Source organism: Suncus etruscus, chromosome 14, assembly GCF_024139225.1.
Source record: "Suncus etruscus isolate mSunEtr1 chromosome 14, mSunEtr1.pri.cur, whole genome shotgun sequence".
Lineage (NCBI taxonomy): Eukaryota > Metazoa > Chordata > Mammalia > Eulipotyphla > Soricidae > Suncus > Suncus etruscus.
In genome coordinates this window covers 79,395,188-79,410,645 of record NC_064861.1, presented here as the reverse complement: position 1 = coordinate 79,410,645, position 15,458 = coordinate 79,395,188, and the positions used below count along the sequence as shown (strand labels likewise).

The following is a 15,458-nucleotide window of genomic DNA, read 5'->3' as shown; positions in this document are numbered from 1 at the left end:
AGAAATTACACCTGGCAGGCTTGGTATAGGATGCAGGGGATCAAACCTGGGTTGCTTTCATGCAAGGCAAACACCATACTCACTGTGCTATTATTCCAGCTCCAAAATGAACTTTATGGCATTTTATATTTGTTTCTATATGTCATATATTGTATGTGTTTCCTAGTTTCCCCTATACATTCTTTGTTGGTACTTGATAGTTTTGTAGTAAGAAAAATTATTTCTTTATTTTTATTTTTGTACGTTTTAGATATTAGTCATTACTTGTAGGATTGCAAATGACCTTTCAAACTTAGAGTAATCTAATTTGGTTTATTATCAGCTCGATTTCAATGATATGCAGTAATTTTGCTTCTGTGTAACTCCTTTCTACTCCTGCCTTTATGCGGTTATTGCATGCAGGTTGCATCTTTCTACATTTTGTGCCATTGGGACAGACTTTATCCAAATGTCTCCCATGTCATGAGACTTAAAAGAAAGCTGCAAGGAAAAATATACTTACACTGACTATTTGCTGATGTAATTCTTGGGTCTCTTTTGCTTCATATTGGTTATTTACTTCATTCCGGTTATTCTCAAGACACCTTTATTTTAGTCTGAATGATTCTATATACATGTATATATGGGCCTTCTGGTGATGAATTTTTCTCACTTTTGTTTATCTGTTTTTGTTTTCTCCTGTTTGTGTTGTTTTTTGTTTGTTTGTTTTTGGATTTTGGGTCACACCCGGCAGCGCTCAGGGGTTACTCCTGGCTCTATGCTCAGAAATCGCTCCTGGCAGGCTCAGGGGACCATATAGGATGCTGGGATTCGAACCACCGACCTTCTGCATGCAAGGCAAATGCCTTACCTCCATGCTATTTCTCCGGCATGGAATAAAATTAGGTTTCCTCTAGTTTTTGAAGTTTATCTTTGCTGGATATAGAATCTTGATTGGCAGCTTTTTCCTTTTGTCAGTACCAAATATGTCATATCTTTTGGCCATTAGTCTTGCTGAAGATCCTGTGTATGTGATGCATTGCTTTCCTTTTACCTCTTTAAAGATTTTTTTGTTTGTTGTTGACAGTTTGATTATGGTATGTCAGGGGATGGGTTTCTTTGATTTTATCCCACTTTGTGTTTTGGCAGATTTATGAGTGTGTAGTTTAATATTTTTTCACTAAGTTGGCAAACTTGTAGCCATTGTTTTTTTTTTTTCTAATAGTGGTTTTGTTTCTCTTAACTCCTTTCCTTCTGGGACTCCCATAATGCATATGCCATTATACTTGGCAGAAGAGACTTTTGCTGTCTACTTAGCAGAGCTAGACAGTGAATAGTCTTGGTTGTCTTGTAACCAGATTGTTAGAATAGTCTTGGTTGTCTTGCATCCAGATTAAGTTCTTCACGTACTCAGGGAAACCATTTGTGATTCCTGGGATTGAACCCAGGTTGGTCTCATCTAAGACAAGCACTCCACTCAGTGTACTATCTCTTTAGCCCCTCTGGACATACCAACGTCCCTCTCTTGATCATGGTGTATATATTTTTTGGATGTGTTTTCTCTTGTCAGAAGTTGTAGACCATTAAACTAAACAACCTGGTTTTTTTTCCTTCCATAGATTCAATGTCAACAATACCATTCTGCATCCGGAGATCGTTGAGTGGTAAGTATGCCCCATTGATTGTTTGCAGTACTCAGCTCAGAAAGACCCAAGACCCCAACCCTTATACAAGACACTCCTCCAAACCTTTTCTTCCTTAGTCTTTTATTGGATGGTTGGTTGGTTTTTGTTGTCATTTAGATAGCAATTACATTTCTTAACCTTTTCCTTCAACAAATATGCCACACTCTTATAACGCAGTTGAAAAAGCCAGCTAAACAGATCAAAATGGGGCTAGAGAAAAATTGGATGGGCTGCCTGCTTAGTATGCATCTCGCTTGGGTTTGTTCCCAAGTGATCATAGTGTCCCTCGAGCCTTGTCAGGGATCCCTGAATACAGAGATAGGGGTAAACCCTGATCATTGCCAGATATGATCTCGAAATAAAAACAAACAAAATTAGGGGCCAGAGCAGTGGCGCAGCAGTAGGGCATTTGCCTTGCATGCGGCTGACCTAGGACTCGATCCCCCCGCATCCCATATGGTCCCCCAAGCCAGGAATGATTTCTGAGTGCATAGCCATCCTCACAGTAGACAGAGATGCAGAATGTGAGCAGAGACACGTGGAATCAGACCTTTCAGTCTGGCGAGACCTCTTTGTAGTAGAAGCGATTCCCTGGCTGCCAGGCAGCTAATGCCTGGCCCGGTTGCCCTGGCGACTCTGCTGAGGACACCCCTGCTGGTTCACCTGGCAGGGGTGAAGTGGGAAGATCAGGGATGTTAGTGGCCTGCCCAGACAGTGGAGAGCAGGTGGGAGTAGAGAGTGCCCAGAGGCCATGGGGGGTATCCTGATGGCAGAGCCTGTCTGCATATCAGCTTGACAGCTTATGCCCGCAGCCCCTGAAAGGGTCTTGTAGAGATGCCAGGAGCTGTGCAGCTAATTGTCCCTGAGTCCTATGTGGCAGCTGGTCTGGGCCTGTGGTTCCTCTCTCCAGAGCCTGTCGAATGGGGGAAGCCATGGGCAGCCTCACAACACTCATTCTGTGTGTGTGTTTGTGTGTGTGTGTGTGTGATTCATTTCCTCTCTGCGACTGCTTTATTGTTTTCCATTCTCTCCAGCAGTGCCTTTTTGATTTCCTGTAAATTCCTCTATAATCATACTCTTCCCTACGAACATGAGATCATAACTGATAATTTCGTCTCTGGTGCTGGGTATTGCAGCTTGAATGTGGAGGTCAAAAGTTGAAGCTTCATAAGAGCGGCATCTCCCTCCCTGCTTTCTCAATGCTGCCGCCTTCCTGCTCCACAGATGATGAAATTGATCTGAGGGGGGCCACGGGGTTGGGAGAGGGATGACGGGCAACTGTGTGGCATCATCTGATAGCTCGGTGCGGAGATTTCGGGTAAGCATCCCTAGAAGCATCCCAGGAGAATGGGCTTGCCAACAATTGCCACCTCGGGCTTTAAGTGTGTAGGTTGGTCGGTGTGAAATTGAGTCACAGGCCAGTTAGAGAGCGGCTTATTCCACGGCACGAAGGTGTCCTGTTTGTGCCCATCAGGCAGCGGGGATCAGGCCTCTGCTTCCTGCGTCTTGAATCCCAAATTAGACAAGAGACGCAGTTGATGGCCTGGACTCCTGGGTTGTACACGAGAATATTCCCATGGGCTGCTTTGTCTCCTGGTTCCTCACCAAGATGAAGTAGAGGGACATCATGACTCACTGTGCCCTGGAATAGCATTCCTCACCTTTGTCGCACTGTGGCTGTGTTTGACCTTGTTTTCTTCTCATTCCCTCACCCCTTTCTTCCCTGCGGGCCTTCTCATCTGGTGACATTTACATAATTTTTCTACTGTGGTCCCCAATAGAGAAATGCTGCTCTAAAGGAACAGGAGATGGGTGGGTACCCTGAGTCTGCATGAGGGCCCCTCCGCTTAGTCAGGTCCCTGAAAAGCACGGGTCTTTAGACCCTGTGGTCCTGACCTTCGGCCTGCTCCCACAGAACCTTTCTAGCACGTCTGTTTCCAGGAGGGCTGGGGCTCCTGTCCCCTAAGTTGGGCTCTGTCCAACGCTGTGGCACTCCATACTTAGAGACTGATTTTGGAAATGCGTCATCCTGTCTTGCTCCTGTTTTAATCAGTGAAGCACTCAGCCTCCCTTAATTGATGGCTTAATCCTGGTTTTATTGCCCACAGGCAGTTTTGTGACCTGTGAATATTTAACGGGAAAAGAAAAAAAAAAAAAGATTGCACAAATAAATCTCAGCCTGGTCCTGTTTCTGTTGTTTTGGGCTTGGAGCTGGAAACTGGCCTTGAGAGGGGACCCGCTGGTACCCTTCCTTCCCTCCACTGCCTGCCTGGTGACCTTTCTTCCATGGGCCGCCCCCATACTGTGGTGCTCTACGAGATGTGACAATGGGCCCCTCCAGCCTCTGACCTTTCCTGGGGATCCTGGGGTCAGGCCAGGGTCCACGGGGGCCCTCACTTGTCCTCTCTCTAGTGGCTGCCCCTTGCTGAGACCTGAATTCCGGCCTCTTTGAGTGAAGGAGGACTGGAAGGTGCTGCGTTGGGGCTCATAGTGGTGGGGGGCCACATAGCTGTTCTGATGTACTTTTCGTCCCCAGGCCCACCAGGCACAGTGTTGTTCAACACTTTAATTGTCTGGTTTTATCTTGCTTGAGGTTTTATATTTTTGGAGGGGTGTTTGGGTCAGGGGTTACTCCTGGCTCTACCAGGCCTGAGCACTCACCCACCAGGCCCACACAAACTACAAGTACCACCAAGAGTGGCTTCTGAGCTCCCAGATCACTGCTGTGTTTGATCCTTATTAAAACACAAAACAGAACAAAATCTTCTTAGCAGGTCCAAAACTAGATCTGGCTCAGAGTGGCCTGCATATCCGGGGAGGCTTTGCACAGCCGCTTACTGCAGGCTCCGCAGAGCTTCTGTAAAATGGGCCTGGCCAGGGCAGGTCTGTGGGATGCGTAGGACTGACTGCCTTGTGGGATCATTGCCCTGGTTCCGTTTGATTTTTCTTTCTTTCTCTCTCTTTTTTTTAACGTGCCTTAAAAAAGAAAGTCCAGAGTCAGCCAGCCAGAGTCCTAGTTTGTCATCGCAGGCGTCGTGCTGTGGGCTGGGTGAAGAGATAGTGCTTGGGCCCCCGTTCTCTGGGAGGGACTGTGAGGAACTGTGGCCCCCTGTGCCAGGGTTGGACTACATGTCATTTACCTGCTTGTCTTTGGGCCAGGTGGGGAGCCCCCAGGAAGAAAGAGAATGGGGTACCCAGCCCACCATGGCTGCTGCCGCTCTGCTCCTGTGTTGGACACACCAGAGCAGGATGTCCTAGGCAGGGCGCCACCTTAGGCAGGGTGACAGCTGTGACTGCAGCGGGGCAGTGGGAGGGGGCTTTGGGGAAGGGGCCTTAACTTGCTGGGCTCCAGGTGCTGGAGTGGGAGTATGGGGAGGAGGAGTGCTGACAGGACACAAGCAGCATGTCTTCCATGTACATGCTGGGGAGAGCAAGAGGAAGAGCTTCCGGGTTAAAGGTCAGAGCTGCCTTCCTGCCTCCTGGGCCAGGAAAATGTGGCCTTACCTGGGGTAGAGTTGAAATCCTTTAGATGCAGCAGGCCCAGAGAAGCAGGGAATGACTGTTACTGCCTTCCCCACTCTGATGGGTTGCCCACAGCCCTAGCACACAGGCTGGAGGTGGGATGGTAGTGAATGCAGGTGGGGGTTGGCATTGCCAGGGCCTCACTCCCACCTGTGTTGCCCCTGTGCCCTTTAGAACAGCTTTCCTGCTTTGGGCCTTTCCCAGAACTCTCTGTGCCCTCCGGCTGATCAGGGCATCAGTGAGAAAGTGCCCATTTAGCCTCAGGGCTGCACAGGAGAAAGTTCATGGTCTCTCTGAAGTTGCTTGCTCTGGGCTGTTCTGTTCAGGAGGTACTGTCATGGCCCAGTGTCACTGGTAGCTCCTCGAGTCTTGGAGGAGCAAGAGAGTGTGGCAGCTGGTTCCAGCAGCTTCTGCAGAGCCCCTGAGGACTAGGGATTCCTTGGAGGGAGTGGGGGAGCCGGATCCTGCCAAGGCCAGCGTGGGAGGGACAGGGCAGCTGGGAGTGACTGGCCAGCTCAGCTGCACGGCCCTGCCTATTTGGATGCAGGTGTGGACTGAGGTGCAGGAGAGACTCATGTAGGAGCTGGCCCCTGGGTTGGGGCTACCTCGAATATGGCTTCTCCACCCCCACCTGTAGTACTGAATCGGGGACTGGAAATGCATCCCAGTGAATACCTAGCAGAAACTTAGGAACATACGAGTTGAGGAGGATGTCAAGGCAAGCATTGGGAACCCCCTGGGCCCCTGTGGCTGGAGTCACAGCTGAGTATGCATGCACACACACACACACACACACACACACACACACACACGACAGAAATACACATATATACCATTATCTCCTCACACACACATTCACCAACTCTTTTCCTTACAGACTTTCACACATATACACACACTTTTTCCTTACATACCCACACCCACCATATCCACATACTCGCTATTTATTTTGGTTTTTGGGCCACACCCGGCTACGCTCAGGGGTACCTCCTGGCTCTACGCTCAGAAATCGCTCCTGGCTCGCCGGACCATATGGGATGCCGGGATTTGAACCGCTGTCCTTCTGCATGCAAGACAAACGCTCTACCTCCATGCTATCTCTCCAGCCCCATACTCGCTCTTTGTACTGACAGACATGTACACACACACTCTTTCTTGCACTCAGGGCTTCTTTGAGGGACTCTGAGCCCTTTTGCACCCCTAGTCACGCCACCATCCTGCCCTGCTTCTCCATCCCCATGAGCAGGCCGGGAGGAGGTGGGACCAGCTAGTCAGGTGAGTCTTGAGGGTAAATACTTCATGCTTAGGCCCATTTCACGCATGTCTGGGAACTGCACCCATTCTTCCTGCACAAGGGGCTGAGCCTCAGCGAGGAAAGGGGTGTTTGGCACTGTCTCTGTTTCTGGCACCATCCCCGTCACCACCACCAGCTGGCACCAGATCAGGGCAGACACCTCTCACCCCCCTACCTTTGAGCAGCTGGCACCACTCTGCACCTGTGGAGAGCATGGTGGTCCTTGTGATCTCCCTGGAAGGGCAGCCTACCCACAGGCCCCCTCTGACTGCTGCCTTGTCTTTCTCTTCTGAAGCCGGGTCATCAAGACAGACATGGAGCTGGAGGTCCTGCGCTATACCAACAAGATTTCCAGCGAGGCTCACCGGGAGGTACGCAGCCGGGGTGGGGTCTGCAGGCTGCTGCTAGTGATGCCTTGTCCCTGTGCTCGCTGGGAATGGAACTAGCATGGCATGCTCTGCCCCAGACCAGCACTTGCAGGATATCCCTGACTCCTAATTCTGTGGGTATAGCTCCTAGAAAGAGTCTTTGGTCCTCAGCTACACTGCCATCACCAATTATTCTGAAAAGCCCTCCTGTGTTTCTAAAATTGCCTCTTTGCCTGAGGTGCGAGGGCACGCATTGGCGTGTGTTTCCTGAGGGATGTCCAGGGGCCAGCATTGGTCAGAGACCGTCCTGTGACCCTCAAAGCCCTGGAGAGTGAACCCTCAGTCCTCACAGGGCTGTGTTTCAGGGTTCCCTCCTGCTGTCATGCTTCTCCTGGCCTTGGTTAGTCTGGCCAGCTGCACAGATCTTTACCCGGCTGTCCTGGAAACGCCCGGCACTGGAGCTCTGGGAAAATTGTCATTTGTCACAATTTGTCACTGAGCACAAGCATCACTCTCTGTTGTTCTTTAAAGAAAATGCTCTGTGTTAGTTATCAGGCAGCCCCTGATCTGATTGTGCTTAATATCCATCCTGCAGGTAATGAAGGCCGTGAAGGTGGGGATGAAGGAGTATGAGATGGAAAGGTAAGTGCAGCGTTTCTCTGGATAAAGATTAAAATGTAAAGCCCAGGAATTGATGTTCCTTAAGCAAGTGATAGATGAGGCGGCATCAAGCCCATCTCGGCTTGGGGTGTGTGTATGTGCTGGGGGTTCTCTTCTCCCCTTAGCTGACAGCCCATCTCTCTGTATGGACAGTGGTGAATGCAGATTCCTCTGCACGGTGTTTTACCGCCCTATCTTCACCCTCTTGGACTTCGTGCCTGCAATTTGCAGGAAACTTGACCAAATAGCTGCTATTGTGCCTCTGAAAGCCGCTCACAACGCTGCTGCCATTTTCCGGTGTAAACACTGCCATTATGTCTGCGGTGCTGGATGACTGGTTCCAGGGATGGTTAAGTGGCTTGGGAGCCTCTGGGAAGTGCCTTAGCCTGGAGTTCCGAATAGGAGGCCCCTAGGGGAGCACCAGGAGGCTGATATCTCTTTCTCTCTCTCTCTCTCTCTCTCTCTCTCTCTCTCTCTCTCTCTCTCTCTCTCTCTCTCTCTCACACACACACATACACACACACACACACACACACACACACACACACGGCCCCCAGGGGAGCACCAGGAGGCTGATCTCTCTCTCTCTCTCTCTCTCTCTCTCTCTCTCTCACACACACACACCAAGAGCTTTCTGGGTTCTGGCTGGATCTCTGAAACCCTGGGTCTCCCTGAGTATTGGGAGCAAGAGGACTGACTTTCCTTTCAGGCACCGTGCCTTAGGGTGTTGTTTGCGGATTGCTAGTTGCAGCGTGAGCCAGTGTGTGATTGGAGGGAGAGGAACTTATGGCCCAAGTTCCAGGGAGCGGAGGGAGGATTCTGGGTTCCTGCTGGCCATGTAATCAATTGCGCTGACTTAATGGAGCCCCAGGGTGTGGGGAGCTGCTGCTGGCACGGGGCAGAGGTGCCTGCTGGTCCTCTTCCGCCCTCCACACCCTCCTCCACCCAGCTCTCCTTGTGTTGTCGTTGTTCTTTGTAATAAAGGCACAAAAGAAGTCAGGTACTTCTCTGAGCTCCATGTAAAAGCCCTTAGAGTTGGGGAGCTGGTGGGACCCCCCCCCCATCATGTCAGCAAATGGATGGTGGCTGGGACTTGTGGGCATCTGGGGGCCAAGCCTCTCACCTAGGGTAGTTGTTATAGAGAATAAGAGCTCGGGGAAGGACCCCCGATATGTGTTGCAGGGAATAAGAGCTCAGAGCTGCAGCCCTTTGCTCCGTATGGGCCTGTGCCTGCCAGTTCCAATGACCAGCCATTCTGGCTTGCCCAATGCTACCAGGGCAAGTCAGCCATGGGTGTGGTTATCCCCATCACAAGACTTTCAGAGGGATCTCCAAAGGTCCTGCCCAGGGAGCCTCCACTTTGGTTCTCTTGCTCTAGGTGCCTGGATGTGACCTGGCTCTGAGACTCTGAGTGTGTGAGATCTCCATGACTCTCTTGCTTCTGCCCTCACGTGGGTGCTCTCTCCAGTGTGGTTGGCGTCTGCTTTATGTTCTCAGGATCCTTGCCCATATCTCAGTCTGGATCCTGGACTTAGGGGGCAGAGGGAGGATATGCTCAGACTGGCTTCTTCCAGAAGCTCCTTACAGCTGTTCTGGCTCCTGCTGACCCAGAGTTGATGCATCCTGCAGAGCTAATGCAGGAAGCAGAGCAGGGTCAATATGCCTGCAACTTCGCCCCTCCTCTGCACCCAGACCTCAAGTGCTCTGCACAGCAGGAAGTTCATCCTGGAGGGGTCCTAGCAATGGCCTGAACTCTCCTGCTGCAGTGCATTCTTTAGCCTGAGCCAGGGCCTTAGCATACTGCCCGGCTCTGCCCTACCACCCCAAGTGAGTGGACATCCTTTTTATTATTTTTAATGGGAAACTTGAAATATTTAACAAACAAAAAAGAACAGTGCTGTGAGGGGCCCAGAGCAATAGCACAGCGGGTAGGGCATTTGCCTTGCATGAAGCCAACCCAGGTTCGATTTCTGGCGTCCCATGTGGTCTCCCGAGCCTGCCAGGGGTGATTCCTGAATGTGGAGCCTGGAGAAAGCCCTGAGCTCTGCTGGATGTGCTCTGCTCTGATGTGGGGTGAGTTCTGTTTGTGGGACTTGATACAGGTCCCAGTGGCTACAGCCTCCTCCTCAAGTCCTGAGGAAGGGGTGACTTTTGCCTTCACTGCTGGATAACAGTAGCAGCAAATCCTTCAGCACATCACTGTTGGCCCACCCATCCCCTTGGAAACAGACTTTCTGAGTTCATTCGCTCCTATCTAGGTCAGGGTCTCCTCTCAAGGAGCTTCTGTCTATACTGAACTGGGAGGCCTCCCTCCTTCCTCTTCACTTTGTTGTTGTCCCCCATTTTCTCTTCACTCCATCAGGGAGTGAAGATGCAGAGGGAGCCAGAACCTGAGGGGTATCTATCCTGTAACACACCGCTGTGGAGGTCTCTGGAGTGCAGTGTGGGGATGGGGTCAGGGAGAGCTCTGGGGTAGAGCTGTCTCCTAAAGGCAGGTGGGTGGGGGTGAGCTCTGGAGGCTCCCCCAGGGTATTGGGTACATTGCTATGTCTTGAATTGTCCTTTGCCCCATACCTGGTATCCAGTTTCATCTAATTCCCCGGGGTATCATCAGTGGTGGTGGGGGTGGCTTCCTGCTGCCTCCAACTTCCCTTATGGCCTCATCACATTCCCAACTCATAGCCTTGTACTCAGGGTCATTGTGCTGTGTCCCTGGGAGCTGGGGGAACTGTCCCATGTGTCTACATTGTGGAACTTATAGTTTTGTGTGGGTGGGAGTCTGGAGAGGGGGAATTCGGGTGGGGGAGATAAAAGTAGGGAGAGAGGGAGGAGACCACTCGGATTCTTTTTGCTCTACACTCCTGTGCACTGGTGCACCCCTCCCTTCTGAGCTTGAGTAGGGGATCCCCTACTCAAGTAGAGGGCAGCATGGAACCCAGGACCAGGGGCAGTGGCCCTAGGATGGGGTTGACTTTTTTTCCGGAAGAAACACCCCACAAGTAGATGGATATATTCATGCCCCAAGCTTGCTGGCCAGACCCCATTCCTTGTCTTTTCCCTTTGGGTTTTTTGTTTGTTAGTTTGTTTGTTTTTGTGGGGAAGGGGGTCACATCCAGTGACGCTCAGCAGTTACCCTTGGCTCTGTGCTCAGAAATTGCTCCTGGCAGGCTCTGGGGACTATCTGGGATGCTGGGATTCGAACCACCATCCGTCCTGAATTGGATACATGCAAGGCAAACGCCCTATCACTGTGCTATCTCTCCAGCCCCTCCCTTTGGTTTTAACGTCAAAGGTTTGTTCGGAAAGTCTTGAAGGCATGTTAAAAAAAACCACACGCCTGTGAGTTGATGGTGTTTCTGAAGATACTCCTTTCTGCTTGCGCCATGAGCGGGGTTTTCAGAGGAAATGAAAATCATTTTCCACAATCGAGGTGCAGTAAATTGTGTTAGGCCAATAAGACGTTCATGTTTGGGTAAATCGAGTGCTAACAGCCGCTGACTGCAGGCCCAATCAGGCAGTCCATTTCAGCGCCTCGTATTATTTAATGCTCGTGGCGGAACCGGCTTGTAGCGGCTGGCATGGGGCTGGCAGTCGAATCAATTACCTGCAAATACTCATTTAGAGCATGCTCAATTGGCTGTGTAAGCAGGTCCCGGTTCACATTTGCCACGAGGAGATTAATAACTTGATGTTTTTGACAGCCTGGGCCCTTAATTGAAATCGTGCTCTTTCTTCTCCTTGCTAGGAGCAGGGCATTTGGGTCCTGTCAGTACTGTGTCTTGGGCTCTGTAAGGTCTTTAGGCTCTCTGAAGTGTGCTGGGCTCCATGTCTGTTGGGGTCCTTAACAACCCCGTGACTGTCGGGAGCCCCTGCACAAGCTGGTTTCATTGTGCTTTGCGTCCCAGGCAGCTATGCTGAACTTCTGAGCCTGACTGCCCTCACCACTGCCCCACACTGCCAGAGTGAGTGAGTCCAGATTCTCTGGTCAGTGAGCCTATTGGGTCCAGGCTGGGATGGGAGACCGTGGTTCTGGACTGTAAGATAAGTCCACACCCTACAACCAGCATACCCCATTGCTGAACTTCTGAGCCTGACTGCCCTCACCACTGCCCCACACTGCCAGAGTGAGTGAGTCCAGATTCTCTGGTCAGTGAGCCTATTGGGTCCAGGCTGGGATGGGAGACCGTGGTTCTGGACTGTAAGATAAGTCCACACCCTACAACCAGCATACCCCATTGCTCACAGATGTGCACTGCCTCTCCCATGTCTGCCCTTCCTGTTGCCCATGGGTCTGATCCCCTAGCTCCAGTACTCTGAGCTCCTGCTGAGGTCTGGCTGATCAAAGGTCTTGGTGTTCAGGGTTGGAACAGGCTACTAGGCTCTTGCAATGGATAGTGCAAGTTCCTGCCCCATCACACCTTGTGTTGCTAGTGGCACTTCCTCAATGGCCTTTTTCCCTTCCTAATTCTTGCTCTGTTTCTCCCGCTTTCTTACCAGTGCCACCCTGAGCCCGAGATAGCTCCCTAGTCTCATTCTATGCTCCAGAGCTCATGGTGCCTTCTGGAATCAGCACCTTTTGTTCACTCTCCATCCTCGGGGCATCCCACACCCTCTTCCCAGCCTGGGGTGGTCTTGGATGAGGAAAGTCCAGACAGCTTGCCTTGCCCAGACACAGGGCTTATGGCTGGCACCATCCTGGGGGGGCACACCAGAAAGACAGATGATTCGCTGACTATGTCCAACAGCCAAGGATGTGCTGGCTTGAGCCTGCACCATGGTCACTTCGCCTCCCATCACCAGCTCAGAGACAGGATGCATAACTGTGGGATGCGGTTATCCACCTGAACTGAGTCTGAGGGTTGGCTCCCCTGGGAAGGTAAAGTGGCATGTCCAGAACCTCTAGGAAGAGGACAGAGACCCCAAGGTTGGCTTGCCAAAAGGGAAACCATGATTCTCCATATATCCCCATGGTCCCTCTGGGGGGACATCCCAGCCTCGGTCAGATGCACACAGGACCACTCAGACTCCATTGAGGAGGATGGCACAGTCTCAGCTGGACCTTTAGGGGGTACCAACACCCAACTATGGGTGGACTGGGGTGAGGGATGACGCTGTCCAGCTGACATCACTAAGCCTGGAAATGGGTGAACTCATTTCACAGGCTACCCAGTATTCAACCAGGAAGATGGATGAGAGCAGAGGGACGAGAGTAGAGGGAGGGACTTCCTGCCACACAGCCCCAGTGATATGGCTCAGCAAGTACCTTAGAAGGCAAAGCCAGCAGAAAGTGGCGTTTGTTTTCTCCCCAGATGCCACGGGCTTTGCCCCCAGAAACCCATTAAGTATCTGAGGTGCCAGCAGGCATCTAATGGAACTCGCCTCTAGTGTTCCGTCACTGGGCCTGATGTAGGTTTCTTAGAAAATGTGTCTTCCGCTTAAGGACTGGGTGTTTCTTCCTGGTATCCTGGGAGATTTTTATCAAGAAAAGATGTTGAAAAAAAAAAAGAAAGAAAAGATGTTGAATTTTTTCAGCTACATTTGGGCATCTTTCTTGTGTGTAGTGTTTGTGTGCCTGTGTGTATGTGTTTGTGTGTGTGATATTTGTTTGCTATAAGCAAACTAATAAACTTAATTTTAGGAGAGTTCTAGAGCACAGAATAATTATAGGATTATTAGAGGCAGATTTCATATTCCCTGCATCCTCTTCCCCCCTCTCATTAGCATGATTACAGAACATTTGTCACAATTCAGAAACATATCGATGCATCATTACTATCTGAAGTCCATACTTTATTCCAGTTTGCTTTGCTGATACCTAAGATCCTTTTTCTAATCCAGAAGTTTCCACCCTCTCAGCCTCCCCAATTAGATCTTGTCGCATATTCCTAGCTCCTCTTGGCTGGTATAATTTCTCACCCTGTGTTGGTTTGGGGGACTCCATTGGTTGAGAGGAGGATGGGTGGTGTTTTTGTTGAGACCCCGTCTGTGGTCCCTAGGCTCAGGTATTCTGTCTCTTTCCTCATATTCCTCATGTGAGTTTGGGCTGTTGGTCAGAATCTGGGGTGGAGGTGGGGATGCCATTAGAGCACGTGAAGCCTTGGGCACCTGCCAGCTGACTGCTTGATGCCTGCAGTGTTGACCCCAAATGCCTGAGTTCTTGAGCCTGCTTTACTTAGGCATTTACAGCCCACACACTTTAGGAGTGGGGTTCCCACCACTTCCTCTTGGGGAAGCACCTTCTGTGCTCTTTGTAATTCTTTCCTTCTGGATTTGTTTCTTCTCTCTGTCTTATTTGGGGGATTGGAGGGTTGGCTCATACCCGGCTGTACTCGGGTTATTCCTGCTCTGTGCTCAGAAATCGCTCCGGACAGGCTTGAGAGACCATATGGGATGCCGGGAATTGAACCGGGGTCTTTCTGGGATTGGTCGCATGCAAGGCAAATGCCCTACTGCTGTGGTATCGCTTCAGCCCTCTCTGTCTTTTTTTTTTTTTTTTCGGGCCACACCCGTTTGACGCTCGGGTTACTCCTGGCTATACGCTCAGAAATCGCCCCTGGCTTGGGGGTACCATATGGGACGCCGGGGGATCGAACCGCGGTCCGTCCTACGCTAGTGCTTGCAAGGCAGACACCTTACCTCTAGCACCACCTTCCCGGCCCCAGCCCTCTCTGTCTTATTGATCCAGTCGTTGATGAACTCAGATCCCAATGGAAGAGTCGGAGAGACAGTAGAGCATGTGGGGCATTTGTTTTGTACACACACCGGCCCAGGTTCAATCCCTGGCACTGCACACGGTCCCCCAAGCCGGTCAGAAGAGATCCATGAGTACAGTGGTGGTGGCCCCAACACCAGAACCAAACTAAATCACATCACGGCGGGGAGGGGGAACTCATGGGTACTTGGATGATGCTCAGTGTGCTGCTGAAATGGTTTTTGTCTCGTTGCACCAGTGCACTAGAGTCCCCTAGGACTCTCCCACATTTCTCCATGCCTTTTACTGCATTTCTCTGTGTCCCTCACATGACCCTCTCCCTGCCTTCCCCACTGCAGCCCTGCCAACAGCTACTTTTCCATGAATCCCAGCCTTACACATCAGGATGGGGCACCAGATCTATTTTAAAGCCATCTCCTCTTTATCTAAAGTTGCATTTCCTTTCTCACTCCTCATTTGGATGCGTATTCTTTCTGTATGGGCCAGGGTTTCCAGAATTCTGTTTTTATTTGTTGTTTCAAAAAAAAAATCAGCCTCATTTTGTTCTATGAGCTTTGCTGGTCTAATCATAAAATAAGTGAGTTTATTAGTACTTGTTCTCTTCCCCCTATATGTGCTTGTATTTGCCTTTTAACTTGTTTCATTGGAGCTTCATTTATTCTCACTCTTAACTTTATGAGTCATGAATGAATTTTAGCAGTCAAAGCAGTAGCACAGTGGTAGGGCATTTGCCTTGTATGTGGCCAACTCTGGACGAACTCAGGTTCGATTCCTGGCACCCCATATGGTCTCCTGACCCTGCCAGGGGCAATTTCTGAGCACAGAGCCAGGAGTAACCTCTGAACACTGCTGGGTGTGCCCCCCCAAAAAAAAACCAAAACATAAAGAATGAATTTTAGCATATAAATGTTTACATATATTTTTTTGAGGGGCCACAGCCAGGGGTTCTCAAACTTTTTAAACAGGGGGCCAGTTCACTGTCCCTCAGACCATTGGAGGGTCTGACTATAGTAAAAACAAAACTTATGAACGAATTCTTATGCACACTTCATAGATCTTATTTTACAATGAAGAAACAAAACAGATACAAATATAATATGTGGCCCGCGGGCCATAGTTTGAGGACCACTGGGCCACTCTATAGTGCTCAGGAGCACTCCTGGCTATCCTCAGGGGACCGTACCAGGTGTTGGGGATTGATCAGTGATTGGATCGGTGATTGCCAGGCAAGAGCCCAA

The 15,458-nt window shown here is 50.4% G+C and overlaps 1 protein-coding gene across 1 annotated transcript in view; it reads left to right on the top strand.

Annotated features, from left to right (window-relative positions):
• PEPD (peptidase D) overlaps positions 1-15,458 on the top strand; it is an 89,570-nt gene that overhangs the window by 38,565 nt on the left and 35,547 nt on the right. Inside the window, exons 9-11 of the mRNA XM_049787447.1 lie at positions 1,599-1,643; positions 6,776-6,851; positions 7,444-7,490. Coding sequence (XP_049643404.1) covers positions 1,599-1,643; positions 6,776-6,851; positions 7,444-7,490 — 168 coding nt within the window. The remainder of the gene's footprint in view (positions 1-1,598; positions 1,644-6,775; positions 6,852-7,443; positions 7,491-15,458) is intronic.